The 18,780-nt window shown below is 36.0% G+C and overlaps 1 protein-coding gene across 6 annotated transcripts in view; it reads left to right on the forward strand.

The window, feature by feature from the left end:
- Positions 1 to 18,780, forward strand: part of ADAMTS6 (ADAM metallopeptidase with thrombospondin type 1 motif 6) — a 289,127-nt gene that overhangs the window by 225,989 nt on the left and 44,358 nt on the right. For 3 of the 6 annotated variants that reach the window (XR_011249658.1, XR_011249659.1, XR_011249660.1), the window contains exons 19-21: positions 4,959 to 5,122; positions 5,529 to 5,667; positions 6,335 to 6,423. Coding sequence is in view for 3 of the 6 variants with exons in the window: in XM_069556308.1 (XP_069412409.1) it covers positions 4,959 to 5,122; positions 5,529 to 5,667 (303 nt within the window). In the remaining 3 variants the exon portion in view is untranslated. The remainder of the gene's footprint in view (positions 1 to 4,958; positions 5,123 to 5,528; positions 5,668 to 6,334; positions 6,424 to 18,780) is intronic. The other 3 variants (XM_069556308.1, XM_069556310.1, XM_069556309.1) reach the window with 1 other exon arrangement.

Here is an 18,780-nt window from a genome sequence, read left to right on the forward strand (position 1 = left end):
TTTCCAATGTGTCAGCTCTTTGTGGTCAAAGTATTGGCACTTCAGCATCAGTCCTTCCAATGAATATTAACAGTTGATTTATTTTAGGATTGACTGGTTTGATATTCTTGCTGTCCAACAGACTCTGAAGAGTCTTCTCCAGTACCACATTTCAAAAGCATCAATTCTTCAGTGCTCAGTCTTCTTTATGGTCCAGCTATCACATCCGTGGATGACTATTGGAAAAACCATAGCTTTCACTAGACAGACCTTGTGGACAAAGTGATGTCTCTGCTTTTTAATATGCTATCTAGGTTTGTCATAGCTTTTCTTCCAAGGAGTAAGCATCTTTAATTTCATGGCTGCAGTGATTTTGGAACCCAAGAAAGTAAAGTCTGTCACTGTTTCCATTGTTTCTCCATCTATTTGCCATGAAGTGATGGGACCAGATGGCATGATCTTAGTTTTTTGAATGTTGGGTTTTAAGCCACCTTTTTCACTCTTCTCTTTCACTTTCATCAAGAGGTTCTTTAGTTCCTCTTCACTTTCTGCCATTAAGGTGGTGTCATTTGTATATCTGATGTTATTGATATTTCTCCCAGTAATCTTGATTCCAGCTGTGCTTCATCCACGCTGGCATTTCGTATGATGTACTCTGCACACAAGTTAAATAAGCAGGGTGACAGTATATAGCCTTGATGAACTCCTTTCCCAGTTTGGAACCAACCTGTTGTTTCATGTCTGCTTCTAACTATTGCTTCTTGACCTGCATACAAGTTTCTTAGGAAGCTGGTCAGGTGGTCTGGTATTCTCATTTCTTGAAGAATTTTCCACAGTTTGTTGTTATCCACACAGTCAAAGGCTTTAGCGAAGTCAGTGAAGTAGAAGTAGATGTTTATATGGAATTCTGTTGCTTTTTCTATGATCCAACAGATGTTGGCAATTTGATCTCTGGTCCTCTGCCTTTTCTAAATCTGTCTTTTACATCTGGAAGTTCTCAGATCACATTCTTTGAAGCCTAGTTTGAAGGATTTTGAGCATTACCTTGCCAGCATGTGAAATGAGCACAGTTGTATGGTAGTTTGAACTTTCTTTGGCATTGCCCTTCTTTGGGATTGCAATGAAAACTGACCTTTTCCAGTCCTGTGGCCACTGCTGAATTTTCCAAATTTTGCTGCCATGTTGAGTGTAGCACTTTAACAGCATCATCTATTAGGATCTGAATTAGCTCTGATGAAATGCCATCGCCTCCTCTAGTTTTGTTCATAGTGATGCTTCCTAAGGCTCACTTGACTTGACATTCATAGGGTATCTGTCTCTAGGCAAGTGATCACACCATTGTGGTTATCTGGGTCATTAAGACCTTCTTTGTATAATTGTTCAATGTATTCTTGCTACCTCTTCTTAATCTCTTCAACTTTGTTCAGTTCAGTTCAGTCGCTCAGTTGTGTCCTGCTCTTTGCAACCCCATGGACTGCAGCCTGTCCATCACCAACTCCGGAGTTTTCTCAAGCTCATGTCCATTGAGTCAGTGATGCCATCCAACCATCTCATCCTCTGTTGTCCCCTTCTCCTCCTGCCTTCAATCTTTCCCAGCATCAGGGTCTTTTCCAATGAGTCAGTTCTTTGCATCAGGTGGCCAAAGTATAAGAGTTCCAGCTTCAACATCAGTCCTTCCAATGAATATTGAGGACTGATTTCCTTTAGGATGGACTGGTTGGATCTCTTTGCAGTCCAACGGACTCTCAAGAGTCTTCTCCAACACCACAGTTGAAAAGCATCAATTCTTCGGCACTCAGCTTTCTTTATAGTCCATATGTCCATACATGACTACTGGAAAAACCACAACTTTGACTAGATGGACCTTTGTTGGCAAAATAAAGCTGTCTTGGTTGGTCATAACTTTTCTTCCAAGGAGTAAGCGTCTTTTAATTTCATGGCTGCAGTCACTATCTGCAGTGATTTTGGAGCCCTCCCCCAAATAAAGTCTGTCACTGTTTCCACTGTTTTCCCATCTATTTCCCATGAAGTGATGGGACCAGATGCCATGATCTTAGTTTTTTGAATGTTGAGTTTTAAGCCAACTTTTCACTCTCCTCTTTCCCTTTCATCAAGAGGCTCTTTAGATCTTCTTCTCTATCTGCCATAAGGGTGGTGTCATCTGCATGTCTGAGGTTATTGATATTTCTCCCAGAAATCTTGATTCCAGCTTGTGCTTCCTCTAGCCCAGCGTTTCTCATGATGTACTCTGCATATAAGTTAAATAAGCAGGGTGACAATATACAGCCTTGACGTACTCCTTTCCCTATTTGGAACCAGTCTGTTGTTCCATGTTCAGTTCTAACTGTTGCTTCCTGATCTGCATACAGATTTCTCAAGAGGCAGGTCAGATGGTCTGGTATTTCTTGTCTCTTTCAGAATTTTCCAGTTTGTTGTGATTCAGCTTTGTTAGGTCCATACAATTTATGTCCTTTATTATATCCAGCTTTACATGAAATGTTCCCTTGGTATCTCTTACTTTTCTTGAAGCGATCTCTAGCCTTTCCCATTTTATTGTTTTCCTCTATTTCTTTGCATTATTCACTTAAGAAAACTTTATCTCTCCTTGCTATTCTTTGGAACTCTGCATTCAGTTGGGTAAATGTTTCCCTTTCCCTTTTGCCTTTTCCTTCTCTTCTTTTCTCAGCTATTTGTAAGGCCTCCTCAGAGGACCATTTTGCTTTCTTGCATTTCTTTTTTCTTGGGGGTAGTTTTGGTCACCGCCTCTTGTACATTGTTACAAACCTCTGTCCATAGTTCTTCAGGCACTCTGTCTATCAGATGAAATCCCTTGAATCTATTTGTCACTTCCACTGTATAATCATAAGGGATTTGATTTGGGTCATACCTGAATGACCTAGTGGTTTTCCCTATTTTCTTCAGTTTGGGTCTGAATTTTGCAATAAGAAGTTCATGATCTGAGCCACAATCAGCTCCAAGTCTTGTTTTTGCTGACTGTATAGAGCTTCTCCATCTTTGGCTGCAAAGAATATAATCAATCTGATTTCAACATTGACCATCCTGGTGATGTCCATGTGTAGAGTCATCTCTTGTGTTTTTGGAAGAGGGTGTTTTCTATGACCAGTGTATTCTCTAGACAAAACTCTGTTAGCCTTTGCCCTGCTTCATTTTGTCCTTATATTGCCTAGGTAGTGTTGATGTTTCAAATGAGACAGAATCACTGTGAGAGTTGAAAATAAAAAATTTTAAATATAAGACAAATTTAAGACTAAATAATTTTTAGCTAGCATGTTCCTGTCTCCAAAGTTTAGACTTTTTTGACAGTCAAATGAATTTACAACATATTTGAAGTCAAGAAGGTACAGATATATTTTCCAGGCAGTTAAGGATGAGGAAATGAAAATGATCTATACTCCTAAGGATAAGTGGTAGATTTCCAGAGTCAGAGACTCTGCATCATGACCCTTTTAGTCCTTTGGGGCTGCATGATCATCTGGCCTCATAAAGTTTTTGAATAAGTTAGCAAACTAACAGAAAGATTAAGCTGACATGTTTTTTATCACTGTCAAAGCATGATAATTATTATCAAAATTATCTCTCATTTATTTATAGAAGTTTTATGTAGTAGTGCTGATAACCATTTTTGTATTACATATTTTTAAACTTTTTTTCACATTTTTTTCCTAAGGAGGTTTAAAAAATGATGTTAATCTTTTTCTTGATACCTTCTGAGGTTTTGATCATGCTTAGAAAAGCCTTTCAATGCCCCAACATTATTTTTTTAATATATTCCCACATTTTCTCCTAGCATTTTATGACTTAACTATATTTACATTTAAATAATTATACATCTGGCATTTATTCTTTTCTCTCCCTTTCTTTAAACTTTGTTTTTATTGAAGTAAGATTCAAATAATATAGAATTCAAACATTTTTAAATTAACAACATAGTGGCATTTAATACATTCCAAAATATTTTCATCATCCCAGAAACAACTGCATGTCTGTTAAGCAGTTATTTCCCATCCCTTAGCCCCTGGCAGCCACCAGTTTGCTTTTTGTCCCTATGGGTATACCTATTCTAGATATTTCTTGTAAATAGAAGAGTAAAATAGGTGATCTTTTCTGTCTAGCTTCTTCTACTTAGTGCAATTTTTTTTTTTTTTTAGTTTCCTTTGAGTCACGTGTAGTACTTCATTCTTTTCTATGGCTAAATTTTATTCCAGTGTCTTGTATATGCTCCAGTTTTTATCCAGCCATTCATTGATGGACATTTGGGTTGTTTCCACCTTTAGCTATTGAGAGTTACTACGATAAGCTTGTGTATACAAATATTTGAGTACTAATTTTCATTTCTTTTGGATATATACCTAGGAATGGAGTTGTGATAGCTATTCTTACATAAAAAATGAGATAAATTCAGCATTTTTTTTTATTTTTTATTTTTTTTTTGCCTAAAATCTAGTCTTTTGTCTTAGTTCCATTTCTTGTTATCTTTCCTCTACTAATTTGGGATGCTTCCTTTGTTATACATTAACTCCCTATTGTACTTGTGTTTATTTCTTAGCTATCGATTTTGTTCTATTTTTCTGTCCATCTATGTGCCAGACCACAGGTTGCCCCACCCCTGTACTTGTATAATTACTGTTCTAACATTTGGACAGGAAACTCTGCTCTTCACCCCTACTCCCATCCTTTAGTCATAATTTCCCTTGCTTGTTCCATATTTTTATTCTTTCAGATAAGCCTTTCATTCTTGTCTATCAATAACATTATAAATACTCAATATCTTCTTGACATTCATGTGGAAAATTACTATTTAAAATTGTACTTAAGAAAATGGTCAAGAATCCCATATCTAAATGAAAATGGATATTCATTGTACACTTCAGTGCAGTTTTTATTCAGTTACATTGTAGTGAATGAAGTTTCAGATTTTAGCTAAAGTGTTTTGGTTTATTTTTTTAATTTTTTTTTAGCTTTAAAATCTGAAGGGGATGATTACTATATTAATGGTGCCTGGACTATTGACTGGCCGAGGAAATTTGATGTTGCTGGGACAGCTTTTCACTATAAGAGACCAACTGATGAACCAGAATCCTTAGAAGCTTTAGGTCCCACCTCGGAAAATCTCATTGTCATGGTAAATATGCCTTTGCCACTTCATTTCTCCTCTTTGTAATCTGTCCTTTGAGGTAGGACGGGGCAGGATTTATTATCTGAAATTAAAGTAAATAATGGTAAAATGCCCAAGGGTGAAAAAATCTGTGTCAAGTTGAGACTACACTGCTCTTTCCATATGACTGATCTTTTCAATGCCTGCTTGAATAATATTTGTATAACCAAACAAGGCAAATGAGAGAAATGGTTCCAAATTACCCATGAAAATGGAAGGAGAATATTCAATATAAGTACATGTGTTCTAAAAGTTGTCTTAAATTTCCCTTAAGACTTAGATTATGACATTTTCTTCTTCAAAAGAAATAATAAATATCTGAATAAAGGCTCATTGTATTTTAATTATCTTCACCAGTTGTTTTCAATGGCAGGTTCTGCTTCAGGAACAGAATTTGGGAATTAGGTATAAATTCAATGTTCCCATCACCCGGACGGGCAGTGGAGACAATGAAGTTGGCTTTACGTGGAATCATCAGCCTTGGTCAGAATGCTCAGCTACTTGTGCTGGAGGTAAGACACCCACTAGGCAGCCCACCCAGAGGGCAGGATGGAAAGCAAAACATTCTGAGCTATGCTTTGTGTTTGCTAAAGAAGCTAATTGGAAACATTTCTTGCAGGTTTGCTTCAAGCTGTAATTTAGCAAAAGAAACTTTGCTTTAATTACATTACATTCCGTTTGTTTTTAACCTCATGTAATTTGTACAGATTTGTTGGTAAAATACATCTTGGCACAATGAGTGTCTCTGCTGGTGCTTCTCCCAAGACTATCTTGAAGGTGGGCTGTTTGCTTTTCGTGAACACATTCTTGGTAAAGAACATCAAGAGTTTTAAATAAGAAAATGAGCGAGAATCAGACGGCACAGATGCAACATCTTGTAATGGGGGATGAGAATGTATGTCTGTGTGCTTGTATGTTTGTGTTTGTGTGCTTGTGTGTTTCCCACAATCCTATTCAAACTCCCTTCTGCAGCCATCCAAGTTAAGGGACTATATTCTGGGATACTACAATAATTACTGGTCTGGGTCTCTGGCTTAATGGTGTTTGCAGACCCCATGGTAGTCCCTCAGAGAGGTAGCTGCTAGGCGGTGGTTGGTGATGTGTTGGTTGTCCCATGTGCGTTTTTCATGGGTGCCTTTTCCCCACAATTTACTCTATTCCTAATCCTCCTCCCTCTAGTGGCCACCAATGCAATTCTTTACCTCTGGCTGGGAGAGCAGGACAGTTGGCTTCCTTCAAAGCCAACACCCTTGCTGCTGCATGGACTGGTGAGTAGAAGTGCTGTGCAAGCAGCATCTTCCTTCTCTCTGGAGACTAAATGCATCGCCTCCACCGTACACCTTGATCCTAATAGGCAAGAAAACAAATGTATCCCTCAGGTCTGTGCTGGACTAGAGCACCTCACCATTCCAAAAGCAAAGGTGAAATTTTGAATAGTGATATATAGAATGGGAGAGATGGAACTAAAGTGAATCATCCCATTTTACCCCATATTCCAATTACCTATTTTTCCTTTCTAAACTACTAAGAAACACAGGCTTTACATGGACTTTATCCTACTAGTCCTATACTCACTGAATCTCTAAATACTTCTGATTCTTAAAGCTTGAATCAGAGAAATTATTTTTCACAGAGGTAAATAATCACAATAATAGATTCAGTAATTTTAAACTCATATAGAATTAAATCACAGATAAACTCCAACTTCTGTAGTAAGCACTATAGAAAAAAGAAAAACCAATGAATAATAATAATGTTTTCCTTCTTTGTATAGTATCATGAAACATGGTTATGTGTAATCTGTGGCATACTTATAAAGATCTCTAATTCCCATCCGTTTTATGTGTGAAATGGCTGGTGATTTAGAAAATTTAAAAAACTCTAGGGCACTACTATTTCTTTTAATAAAATAAAGAATATTTGAAATGAATCATTCAAGTGAATGCCATTATATTATAGTGGCATTATAATATATTATATTATATCTTTCTTTGTTTCAATTAAATTCCTTTTTATTTAATCCATAAATTAACTTTCCCCTTTTCACATACCAAAAAGAAATCTTCATGATAACAATAAATACATAATTCAGGCCCTGAGGTAAGGTGGGATAAACTTATTAAAGAAGAGTAAAAAGAATTTAAGTTTAGGAAATCTAATGGAGTTTGAATGTCGAGGTTGATTATCTCAGAGAAGAGAAGGCTGAGGGAGAGAATATTAGTTTCTTCAAGTATGTGACAGAATGTTGAATGGGAAATTCTTAGTGCTTATTCATCTTTGTACTGACAATTGCTATATTTGGGGATGGTTTAGATACAGTCTTGTCTGAGGCCAAGGAGGGATTAAGTAAATTCTCAATGTTCCTTCTAACTCTGATTCTTTTGTTCAGAAAGGAGATAGTCCAACAAAAAAGGGGACTTAATTTAGGAGAGAAACTATGATTTTATTAAAGTAAAGAAATATGAAAAATCTGAATGTGTGTTATTCTTTTCCATGACCCTAGTATTGAGAAATCATAATAGAAGATAGACTTCTTGTGCTAGGAGATAAAAGAAAAACAAGGAGGAAGCAAAACCATTGGAAAGAGAATTTTCTCTTTGTTATTTGTACTTTTTTCTTCTCTTGTGGAGCTACCATTCTAGATATTTGAGGTGGTTCTGGAAATAAAGTTCTGCTCAGTTATGAGTGACAAGCCTTTAAAAGGCCATTTTCTTCTTTGGAAGAGAGATGTACAGTGTTTGAAAATTGGCAGGCATAGTGTGATGAGCTGTTATTTCTTGGTAAGTAGTTTTCAAAGTGTGGTCACCAGACCAGCAGTATCAGTGTTACCTGAGAATTTATGAGAAATGCTAATTTGGGACCCATCTCAGACCTACCAAATAGCATCTCTCTGGATGGGGCCCCAAACTCTGTTTTAACAAGTTCTCCAAGTGATTCTGATACTCATTCAAATTTCAGTACCACTGCTCCTAGTTCACAGAGAATCTGAAACCTAGCACTCTAGACACATAGAATTCACATCCTCACCACTGAAGTCTGTGCAACTCACTAGACTCATTTTGCATCTAAAACAATTTCTGGAACATACTAGGAACTCAGGAAATGTTTATAGTAAGTGAATGAGCAAAAGGAGTGAATTATTTTGGGCAATTTTATATTTATGTTATTCTTTCCAGTGGAGGAAATTAGAGTTTAGAATTGCTGTTTTTCTTGTAAGGTGGAGCAAAGTAATTGCTGGAGAAAGACAGTATAATTTTGATTATAGTCTTTTGTTTGAATAGGTTGAAAATATTTCCTAGAATATAGAGTACAGATATCAATTATTAGAATTATTCTTCCTACACATAACCCCACTTTTAACCTTAGGTTCTTTAAATATTGGAGGTTTAGGATTCAGGGAAGGAAAATCCCTTATAGCTCCAGGAATCTTGATCAAAGAAAGAACCAGAGTCATATGTTCAGTGATGGTAAAAGGAACTTCATCTGTAGTTAAGGAGTCTTTCAGGGAAAGTCATTTCTTCTCAGTTTCACTCAGAAGCTAAAGATGAATACTAAACATGAATTTTTAATTGGGATACGCTATGCTCATCTTTCCAAGGTGGTGCTAGGTATCTTGAGACTGCCAGAACTTTTTAAAATGTAAAACAAAGGAACAGGAATGATCTCAAAGAACTTTCTATTGCAATCTCGTGACTCGTTAGTGTTCTCACCTATGCTGTCCTGCATATGTCTAATTAATAGCAAGACCTTTGGACTTTGAGTTTGGGAGCAATGTTGGTATTTTTTCTTATGAAATCTTTCAAGATAAGAAGTTTTGAGACTGTTTTTCTGTTGCTTAGCAGACACAATGACAAATCTAAGACTGCAGGAAACATTACTGGTGATTCAGTCCAAGAAATGGCGTTTTCTCTGAGTCAGTGATGACACACTTCCTTAGCCTGAATAAAAACATTGAGATGCTGTGGGGTGTTGTCTTCAGGATAAATGTGATTTTTAAGATACAGTTGTGACTCTTCCTCTCTGAGAGAATTAAAACTTGACTATTTTCTGAACCATTGTTATTCCCACTATTGTGGGAATTCCTTATCCTAAGTATTGTATACTCTGTAATTAATCTGACTTCTAAACTTATATACTACTATTGTATTCATGATTAACGTGTTAATTGATAAAGCTTGGCAAGGTAGTGAGAATTGTACTATTTTAAAATACAAAACTTTAGGAGTTTTTTAAGTAGCAATTGATGATGATATGCCTTTTCTATGACTTTTAAACATTTAAACAATAAATGACATTTCTTATTTAAATATTTGCTCAGACGGTAAAGAATCTGCCTGTAATGCAAGAGATCTGGGTTCGATCCCTGGATTAGGAAGATCCCCTAGAAGAGGGCATGGCAACCCACTCCAGTATTCTTGCCTGAAGAATCCCCATAGACAGAGGAGCCTGGTGGGCTGCAGTCCATGGGGTCACAAAGAGTCAGATATGACTGAGTTACTAAGCGAATACAATAAATAATATATATTATCTTTTAGTTTTAGTTGTATATACTCTCTTTTTACTGATGTTTGGGTAGATGTATGGTTTTCAAGTTGTAGCATGCATCAGAATCACCTGGAAGTCTTGTTCAAACAAGGTTGCTAAATTCTGCCTCCAGTTTCTGACTTGGTAGGTCTGAGGCAGACTCCAAGAATTTGCCTTTCTAACAAATTTTCAACTGATGCTGGTAATACCAGCGTTCAGTGGTATCAGTGAATCATACTTTAAGAAATCATACTTTAAGAAACATTGGGCTAGATGCTTAGATTTTATAAAGTAAATTATTAAACTGATAAATCTTTTAGATAATAATCCATATTATAGTTGTAATCACTTTACAACCAGTCTTTTAAATGATAAATGGTTCTAGCTCATCTATGTAATAACAAATAAAATTTTACAGTTTTATGAAACATTTTTTGGTGCCCTGTTTCATTTGCTCATTCTAAATAGCACCAGGAGATAGGCATTCCTATTGTTTTTCTTCTTTTACAGGTAAAACTCAAGTAACTTGCTGAAATCAAGACTTCAAACTAGTGATTTTCTAAATGTAGCATTTTCTCTTATAATAAAAATGGTCCTTTACCTTGAACAGAGCTTTTTCATCAGTTGACATTATCAGTAGAGCAACAGGCCTACCTTTGCATGAAATGTTCCCTTGGTGTTTCTTAATTTCCTATTCTATTGTTTTCCTCTATTTTTCTGCATTATTCACTGAATAAGGTTTCTTACCTCTCCTTGTTATTCTTTGAAACTCTGCATTCAGTTGGGTATATGTTTCACTTTCTCATTTGGCTTTTACTTCTCTTTTCTCAGCTATTTATAAGGCCTCCTCAGACAACCATCTTGCCTTCTTGCATTTCTTTTTCTTGGGGGTCATTTTGGTCACCGCCTCTTGTACAATGTTGTGAACCTCCGTCCATAGCTCTTCAGGCACTCTGTCTATCAAATCTAATCCCTTGAATCTATTTGCCATTTCCACTGTATAATCATAAGGTATTTGATTTGGGTCATACCTGAATGACCTAGTGGTTTTCCCTATTTTCTTCTATTTAAGTCTGAATTTTGCAATAAGGAGTCAATGATCTGAACCGCAATCAGCTCCCAGTCTTGTTTTTGCTGACCGTATAGAGCTTCTCCATCTTCAGCTGCAAAGAATATAATCAATTTGATTTCAACATTGACCATCTGATGATGTCCATGTGTAGAGTCATCTCTCACGTTGTTGGAAGATGGTGTTTGCTATGACCAGTGTGTTCTCTTGATAAAACTCCGTTAGCCTTTACCTTGCTTCATTTTGCCCTCCAAATAGGCCAAATTTGCCTGTTACTCCAGATATCTCTTGACTTCCTACTTTTGAATTCCAATCCCCTATGATGAAAAGGACGTCTTTTTTTGGTGTTAGTTCTAAAAGGTCTTGTAGGTCTTCATAGAACCATTCAACTTCAGCTTCTTTGGCATTAGTGGTTGGGGCATAGACTTGGATGACTGTGACATTGAATGGTTTACCTTGGAAATAACCGGAGATCATTCTGTCATTTTTGAGACTACACCCGAGTACTGCATTTTGGACTCTTTTGTTCGGACTGTGAGGACTATTCCATTTCTTCTAAGGGATTCTTGTGCACAGTATTGGATACGATGGTCATCTGAATTAAACTTGCCCATTCCTGTCCATTTTAGTTCACTGATTCCTAAAATGTCGATGTTCATTCTTGCCATCTGTTTGACCACATTCAATTTACCTTGATTCATGGACCTAACATTCCAAGTTCCAGTCCAATATTGTTCTTTACAACATTGGACTTCATTTTTATCACCAGACTCAATATTGTTTCCACTTTGGCTCAACCTCTTCATTCTTTCTGAAGCTATTTCTCCACTCTTCTCCAGTAGCATATTGAATACCTACCAACCTGGAGGGCTCATCTTCCAGTGTCATGTCTTTTCACCTTTTCATACTATTCATGTGGTTCCTGAGACAAGAATACTGAAGTGATTTGCCATTCCCTTCTCCAGTGGACTGCATTTTGTCAGAACTCTCCACCATGACCTGTCTGTCTTTGGTGGCCCTGCACAGCGTGGCTCATAATTTCATTGAGTTAGACAAGGCTGTGATCCATGTGTGCATTTTGGTTAGTTTTCTGCATTGTGGTTTTCGTTCTGGAGGCTGACTCATTGGAGAAGACCCTGTTGCTGGGAAGGATTGAGGGCAGGAGGAGAAGGGGGTGACAGAGGATGAGATGGTTGGATGGCCTCATTGACTCAATGGACATGAGTTTGAGCAAACTCCAGGAGACAGTGAAGGACAGGAAAGCCTGGCTGCTACAGTCCATGGAGTCACAGCCAGACATGACTTAGTGACTAAACAACAGTAGAGCAACGTGATATATTCCCCACTAATAATTTCTCCTTTACAGCTTGAAATTTCTTTTTTTCAAATGTTTTTCCTAAAGTAGTGATTCTCAGCTTTGACTGTTCATTGAAATCACTTAGGGAGCTTTAAACAACTTTGAAGTTTGGCCCTGCCCCCAGATATTCCTATCTAATTATTTAGGAATATTGTTAAAAGCTCCGTTGATAGCTGTAATGTGTAGCCATGGTTAAGTACTGCCTTTGAGGCTGATTGAAGGTTTAGTTAGTTTTCAAATTGCATTCAGATGCAAACACCTCTCGAAGCATTACTCATATCTCTGTTATTAATTGGTTACTAGTTGAATGTAAAGGTTAATGAGCTTTTGGTATAAGTATCTGGGGTGGAAAAGTAGCTAGAGGCATCAGAGAAGGGAATGAAAAGAGTGGTAGAATACTAATTAATTCGCAGTTTTGTTTAGTGTGGTCATTGTCCTTGGACTTGTCTTTAGAAAGTTTAGTGTAGTTTATTGTAGCTTACTTCTTTACCTAGTAAATCATTTATAAGCGTCTAAATAATGCTTTTAAAACTGACTGAAATTGTGTTAAATATCTTATTTTGGCCTTTTGGCTAAGATCAAGTGAAATTATACTAAGTGGATTTTCCAAAACCCTTTCTTCTCATTTCAAGTTTCTGTGGTACTTAGGGAGCTAAAATGAATAAGTGATATATATACTCAACCAACTTTAATTTAGATGCACAAGTCAGAATATGAGGCCCTTGTTTTAACATTTATGCAAAACTGATAACAAACTTTATTTTTTTTCTTTGTGACTAAGAGTTCTAATCAGAGAAGGTCTTTTATTGTTTTAGGAAATTGTTGTTTTTGTTAGGGAATGAATTTTTGCAAAATGCAGCAGTATTCACGATAATCTCCTCCCCTATCTTTCTAGATGTACTCTCATTTCCCACTATTCAAACCAGTCCCTTTACACCTCACCCGCCAAGTCCTCCTCTTATTTAATACAACCCTTAGACTTTAAAGCTTCCCTGCTTGCAATGCCGGAGACCCGGGTTCGATCCCTGGATCAAGTAATCCCCCTGGAGGAGGAAATGGCAACCTGCTCCAGTATTCTTGCCTGGGAAATCCATGGACAGAGGAGCATAGTGGTTTACAGTCCATGGGTCACAAAGAGTTGGACAGGACTGAGAAACTAACAAAGACTTTAAAGCAAAACTTCCCAAAACCAGTTAACAGAGTTGATGCTGTACTGTTGTACCTGTTGTGTTACAAAAGAAATCTTAAGGATGCTTTAGTTGTGCCAAGAAAGTTCAGCAATACATATGTATTTTAATGTATTAGTTTTACATTTATACTCTAAATATACAGTCTTTGTCCTGCAATCAGGTCTGTTGACACTTCTGATTACTTTCTTCAAATTGTTTTTTCTAGGCTTTTCTTTCTTTCTCTTTATATTGAAATACAAAAATTATATACCAGTTTGGTCAGTTCTCTGCTGACAAGGGCATCTCTCTGCTAGCCATTCATTACTTAGCAGCTCAGGGGAGAAAAAGAAAAAGATAAGCTAAAGCTATGCTTAGATGGAGGACTGGAAGAGGGAGACAGATTTATTTTTAGAGGCAATTTTGATTTTGTTTGATGATCAAAGAGCACAGATTTTTTTTATTCAATGGAGTGTTTAAGGAATGTTTCTGATCAATTGTCTTTGACTATTTAAAATGTTATCAGTTTTTCTTTTACATTTACATAGTCTGTTTAATTTTATTATATATTTGATGCCTAAATTTTATATAGGTGCTTATTTTACTTGTTATTCTTTTCTTCCCTGGATATTATCTTAAGCCTAATGTGTGTGTGTGTGTGTGTGTGTGTGTGTGTGTGTGTGTGTGAATAGCATATAAATTTTAAAAAGAAACTCTATGTTTTTCCTCTTTCTAAGACAGATATTTTACTCTGTGGTTTTACCTGGCTCACCTAGATTCTTGTATGTATTGGAACTGATTTCTACTTTTTAAGATGCTTTACATAGTTTCTAGTTACTAGTTTGTATTTTCCTGATTTAGGGTCATATTTTTCACACCACACTGTGGTTCCCCACAGCACACTCACAGAGGCATTACTGAATATTGTACATTTTCAATGCAAACACAATGACATGGGTCATACACTACACAAATTATTACTTTTGAGTTGTTTGGACCTAACTATTTAATAAGTGAAACTCTTATTTTTTTTTCTTCCTGGGAGAGCTGTGAAAAAATTACTGGGACACTAATGGTGCTGTGAACCAAGAAAATTTGAGAACTCTTGATTTAGACTAAAATGAGCATCAGTAAAGTTGGACAAAAGTTAGTCACCTCACTTCGTTTCAGGAGTTGGTGAATTTTATTTCATAAGAGGAAAAAATGTATAAAAACTCCTTATTCAGGGTCTTAGTGATGTTCAGAGTTTAAAAATGGAGACTCTTATGCACTTTCATTAAGAAACTAGAGATTTTGAGTAGTATGTAAACTTCTCCTTCATATCTATATTTATTTCTTCTGATGTGCCCTGTTTGAATATGTTTCCTTCCTGTTTCTGTTAGTTCAGTTTCAAGTGATTAAAACAAAAGAAAAAAAAAAAAAGGAAGAAAGGGAAAAGAAAAAAAAAAACAAACTATGTATTTGAAAGAGCCCCAATAGCAAATTCTTCTTTGCAATTTACTACCTAACAAGTTTATGTAATAATATACACTATTCTTTTTACTAATAATAGACTTGTCAGACTGCTTTAGTGAATCTTTCATGCAGATTACCTGGTCCCCTTAGAAAGTTAGATATTTCTATCTTGTTTCTATAGAAGCACTTAATGTTACATATTTTATTGTTTTCAAGAATGATGCAATACAACCATAATTGTGCACTTAAAAGTAAAATAAATCCACTCTAAAATAACAATTTTGAAAAGTAATTATTAGAAAAATATAATGCAATCTTATGCCAGTACTAATATCTGGCTGAAAGAGACCATCTCTCAAAGGACTAGATAAAACAGAGGCAAATGCTTTATATATTCACAGATGTCCTTTTAATTTCTTTGCTGATTCTGTTAGTGATGGTCAATATACCTAAGATATTTAACATCACTAATAATGGTCATTTGACATTATTAGTGAACTAACAGAATATGCTTCATACAAAAAAGGGTTTTGAGACTTGACTTGTATAGACCTAGTAAATAATTGGAGAAGGAAATGGCAACCCACACCAGTGTTCTTGCCTGGAGAATCCCAGGGACGGCGGAGCCTGGTGGGCTGCTGTCTGTGGGGTCGCACAGAGTCAGACACGACTGAAGCCACTTAGCAGCAGTAGCAGCAGCAGCAATGACACATACACTGTAACTTGGAAACAAACTCAAAGTGGATGGGGTCCTAAAATGAAACAGAGGAAAACAAAATTCAATTATTTTTCGAGTTTCAAGATAGACTTGATTGGAATGAAGTGTGAAAGACATTAATAAGTCACATAATTGTTTTCTTCCCTTGGATTTAGAAATTACCATACATAAGTTACTTTCAGAGTTAAGTAAAAGATAAGAGATGGGAATTTTAGTTTGAATAATTAAAAACCTATTAGTCATTGTCATTTCTTTCCCTTTGAAGAAATATAGTTATATAATTAGTTTTTAGGAAAAATTCCCTATAAAAGATATTTTCTGTTTAAGGTTGTATTGTGTTCTGTTTGAAACTATGAGGGTCCTGTTACATTTGGTTCCTTTATATACCAAACTTAGACATAAAGCAGATCACTGTGATACTTTTAATGACACAAGGCCTTTGTAAAAAGTGACTTGAATTTACAAGGAATTAAAGATTTGTATGAGCTTTGTTCATTATTCCCTAATTTTCGCTTTGCTCTTTGAAAAATAAAATATTTGTTAGACTAGACAATAGTCTGTCATTGTATTGACTGTGGCATTCCCCTAGTCATTCTTTCTCATCATCCCCTTCTTTCAATTAACTTTCAATGTTGAGAAGGCAGAGTACACTTAAACATATGGGGTTAGTTGTATCAGGCTTATAGCAGGGCTCTTGTGAACATCACAGCTCCTAAAAGCCTATGCTATCTAGAGGAGAGTGGAAAAGCTGGCTTAAAACTCAGCATTCAGAAAATGAAGATCATGGCATTCAGCCTCATCACTTCATGGCAAATAGATGGGGAAACAATGGAAATAGTGACAGACTTTATTTTCTTGGGCTCCAAAATCACTGTAGATGGTGACTGCAGCCATGAAATTAAAAGATGCTTGCTCCTTGGAAGAAAAGCTATGACAAGCCTAGACAGCATATTAGAAAGCAGAGACATCACTTTGCCGACAAAGGTCCATCTAGTCAAAGCTATGGTTTTTCTGTTAGTCATGTATGGATGTGAGTTGGACCATAAAGAAGGCTGAGCACTGAAGAATCAATGCTTTTTAACTGTGGTGTTGGAGAAGACTCTTGAGGGTCCCTTGGACTGCAAGGAGATCAAACAAGTCAACCCTAAAGGAAATCAATCCTGAATATTCACTGGAGGGACTGATGCTGAGGCTGAAGCTCCAATACTTAGGCCACCTGATGCGAAGAGCCGACTCACTGGAAAAGACCCTAATGCTGGGAAAGATTGAAGCAGAGGGAGAAGGGGACGACAGAGAACAAGATTTTTGGATGGCCTCACCGACTTGATGGACATGAGTTTCAGCAAGCTCCAGGAGCTGGTGATGGACAGGGAAGCCTAGTGTGCTCCATGCAGTCCATGGGGTTGCAGAGAGCAGGACATCACTGAGCAAATGAGCAACAAATGTAGCCATCGACTGCACTAGGCTCAGTTCTCATGTAACATGCCCTTCAGAGGAGTATTCCACTAAGTAAACTCATACTCTTGGCTGATTCACACTTCTGAAAGCTAATATGTTTTTTCTTTTATTTCTCTATTTCTATTTATCGTTTTCCTTATATGGCTTCCTCTATGGAATATACATTCTAAAAAATTCTTTGAATTCTACTCTGTATTTTCAATATAATTTAAGCTTTCTAACTTCTTGTAAAAAATCTTACATATGCAAGTTTAGTTTGAGAATCTGACATTTTTTACTGTTTACCCTTGCATACTGTGGCTTGCGTTTTCTCTAATGTTAAGATTTATAACTGAGGGAAAGAAATCTCTGCTAACCTAAAATATTCCTCCTAATGCTGTTTTCCTTCCTCTTTCATTTTGTTTCTATTGCTTTAGAGATTGTGTTCTTCCTTAACATAAATAGGGCCTGCATATATATTTACTCACTGAAAAACTTGGGTAGGGCTGAAAGCAATGTTTAAATGCATTCCTTTTGTATTAATGATCTATATATCACAGGTCATGTTTCACTTCACAGAAATTTTGTCCCAAATCTCATTTTTGACAGTCATAATATCATGCATGTTTACAAGGTATTATACATAAAATACTTTTGGAAAAAAATAAAGCTTCTTATAATGGTAAGCATTATCACAATTCTATAGGATTTTATGATATTACTACTCCCATTTTTTTATGTAAACAAAATTAAAATTTTAGTTTTAAATGAACAGCTTGTTTATGATTGTGTCCTTGTTATAATTTAAATCTGAAATATTTGCTCTTTGGTTCCAAGAAAAGGATTTTACATATAATTAAAGGAAAGCTTTTTTTATTTGGTAATAAGTAAAAGAAGCTCAAAATCATCTTATACTCCAGCATCATTCCTCTAAGATTTTTAATGAAATACCCAAAACAATAAACTCCTACTAAAGTTCATGGAAATACCTTTTAGTACAATATGAGTTAAAATTAGGGAACTTGCCTCTCATAGTCTTTTATTTCTAGTGTTCTGCCTCTTGACATGTCTGACTCCTTTGATACATACCTCACACTGCTAAGAACTGAGACATTTAAACAACTCAAAAGCAAATGGAATCTATCAAACGCTGTTCTCCAGACTTATATTCTGTCGAATACAGGGGGAAAGCAGACATACAAGGGGAAAAAATGGAAAATTGAATTGTGGGGGAAAAAAAGAAAAGCCAGCTTTCATAGAATTTTGGATCTGAAAGAAACATTAGAAATCATTTAATTTTTTAATCTCATTATACAAAGGAGAATAAAAACTTGCCTTAGATCATTTACCTACACTGCTAGAACTCAAAAAGAGGTGGTAACTAAACATGGCAGAAATTGGACTGAGAAAAAAATATAAAAAGATAAAGTGAAAGGAGATAACCACATAGATATATGGCTATGAGAATTCTTAAGATCCACGAATATCAAAGAAAAAGGAATCAGACAGCAACTTAACAAAATGAGAGGACTATAAAATTAACAATATTAGGTCTGAAAAGGCATGATCTTATTAGATAAGGTAGCTTCCATAATATAATAGTAATTGCCATATCCTCTCCCTTCATTATTAATGTAATCTCATTGAAGTCAAGTCTGTCTCACTCATTTTCCACCTTATGATGACAGAAAATCTATGACTTAGACTTAGTAGGAATTCAGTGAGTTAAGTTAGATTCTTTCCATGGAAAAGATTACTGTTAATTTGTAATGAGCAGTAGGAATTCCCTCTAAGGATAATGTGATTTCCAATAAACACAATATTTGTATGCTCCACCTTATCTAACCATCACTAAACACAGTTGCTCTAGAAAAATAAATATTTTTAGTGCCTCATTTT

The sequence above is a fragment of the Ovis canadensis genome, chromosome 16 (assembly GCF_042477335.2).
Source record: "Ovis canadensis isolate MfBH-ARS-UI-01 breed Bighorn chromosome 16, ARS-UI_OviCan_v2, whole genome shotgun sequence".
Lineage (NCBI taxonomy): Eukaryota > Metazoa > Chordata > Mammalia > Artiodactyla > Bovidae > Ovis > Ovis canadensis.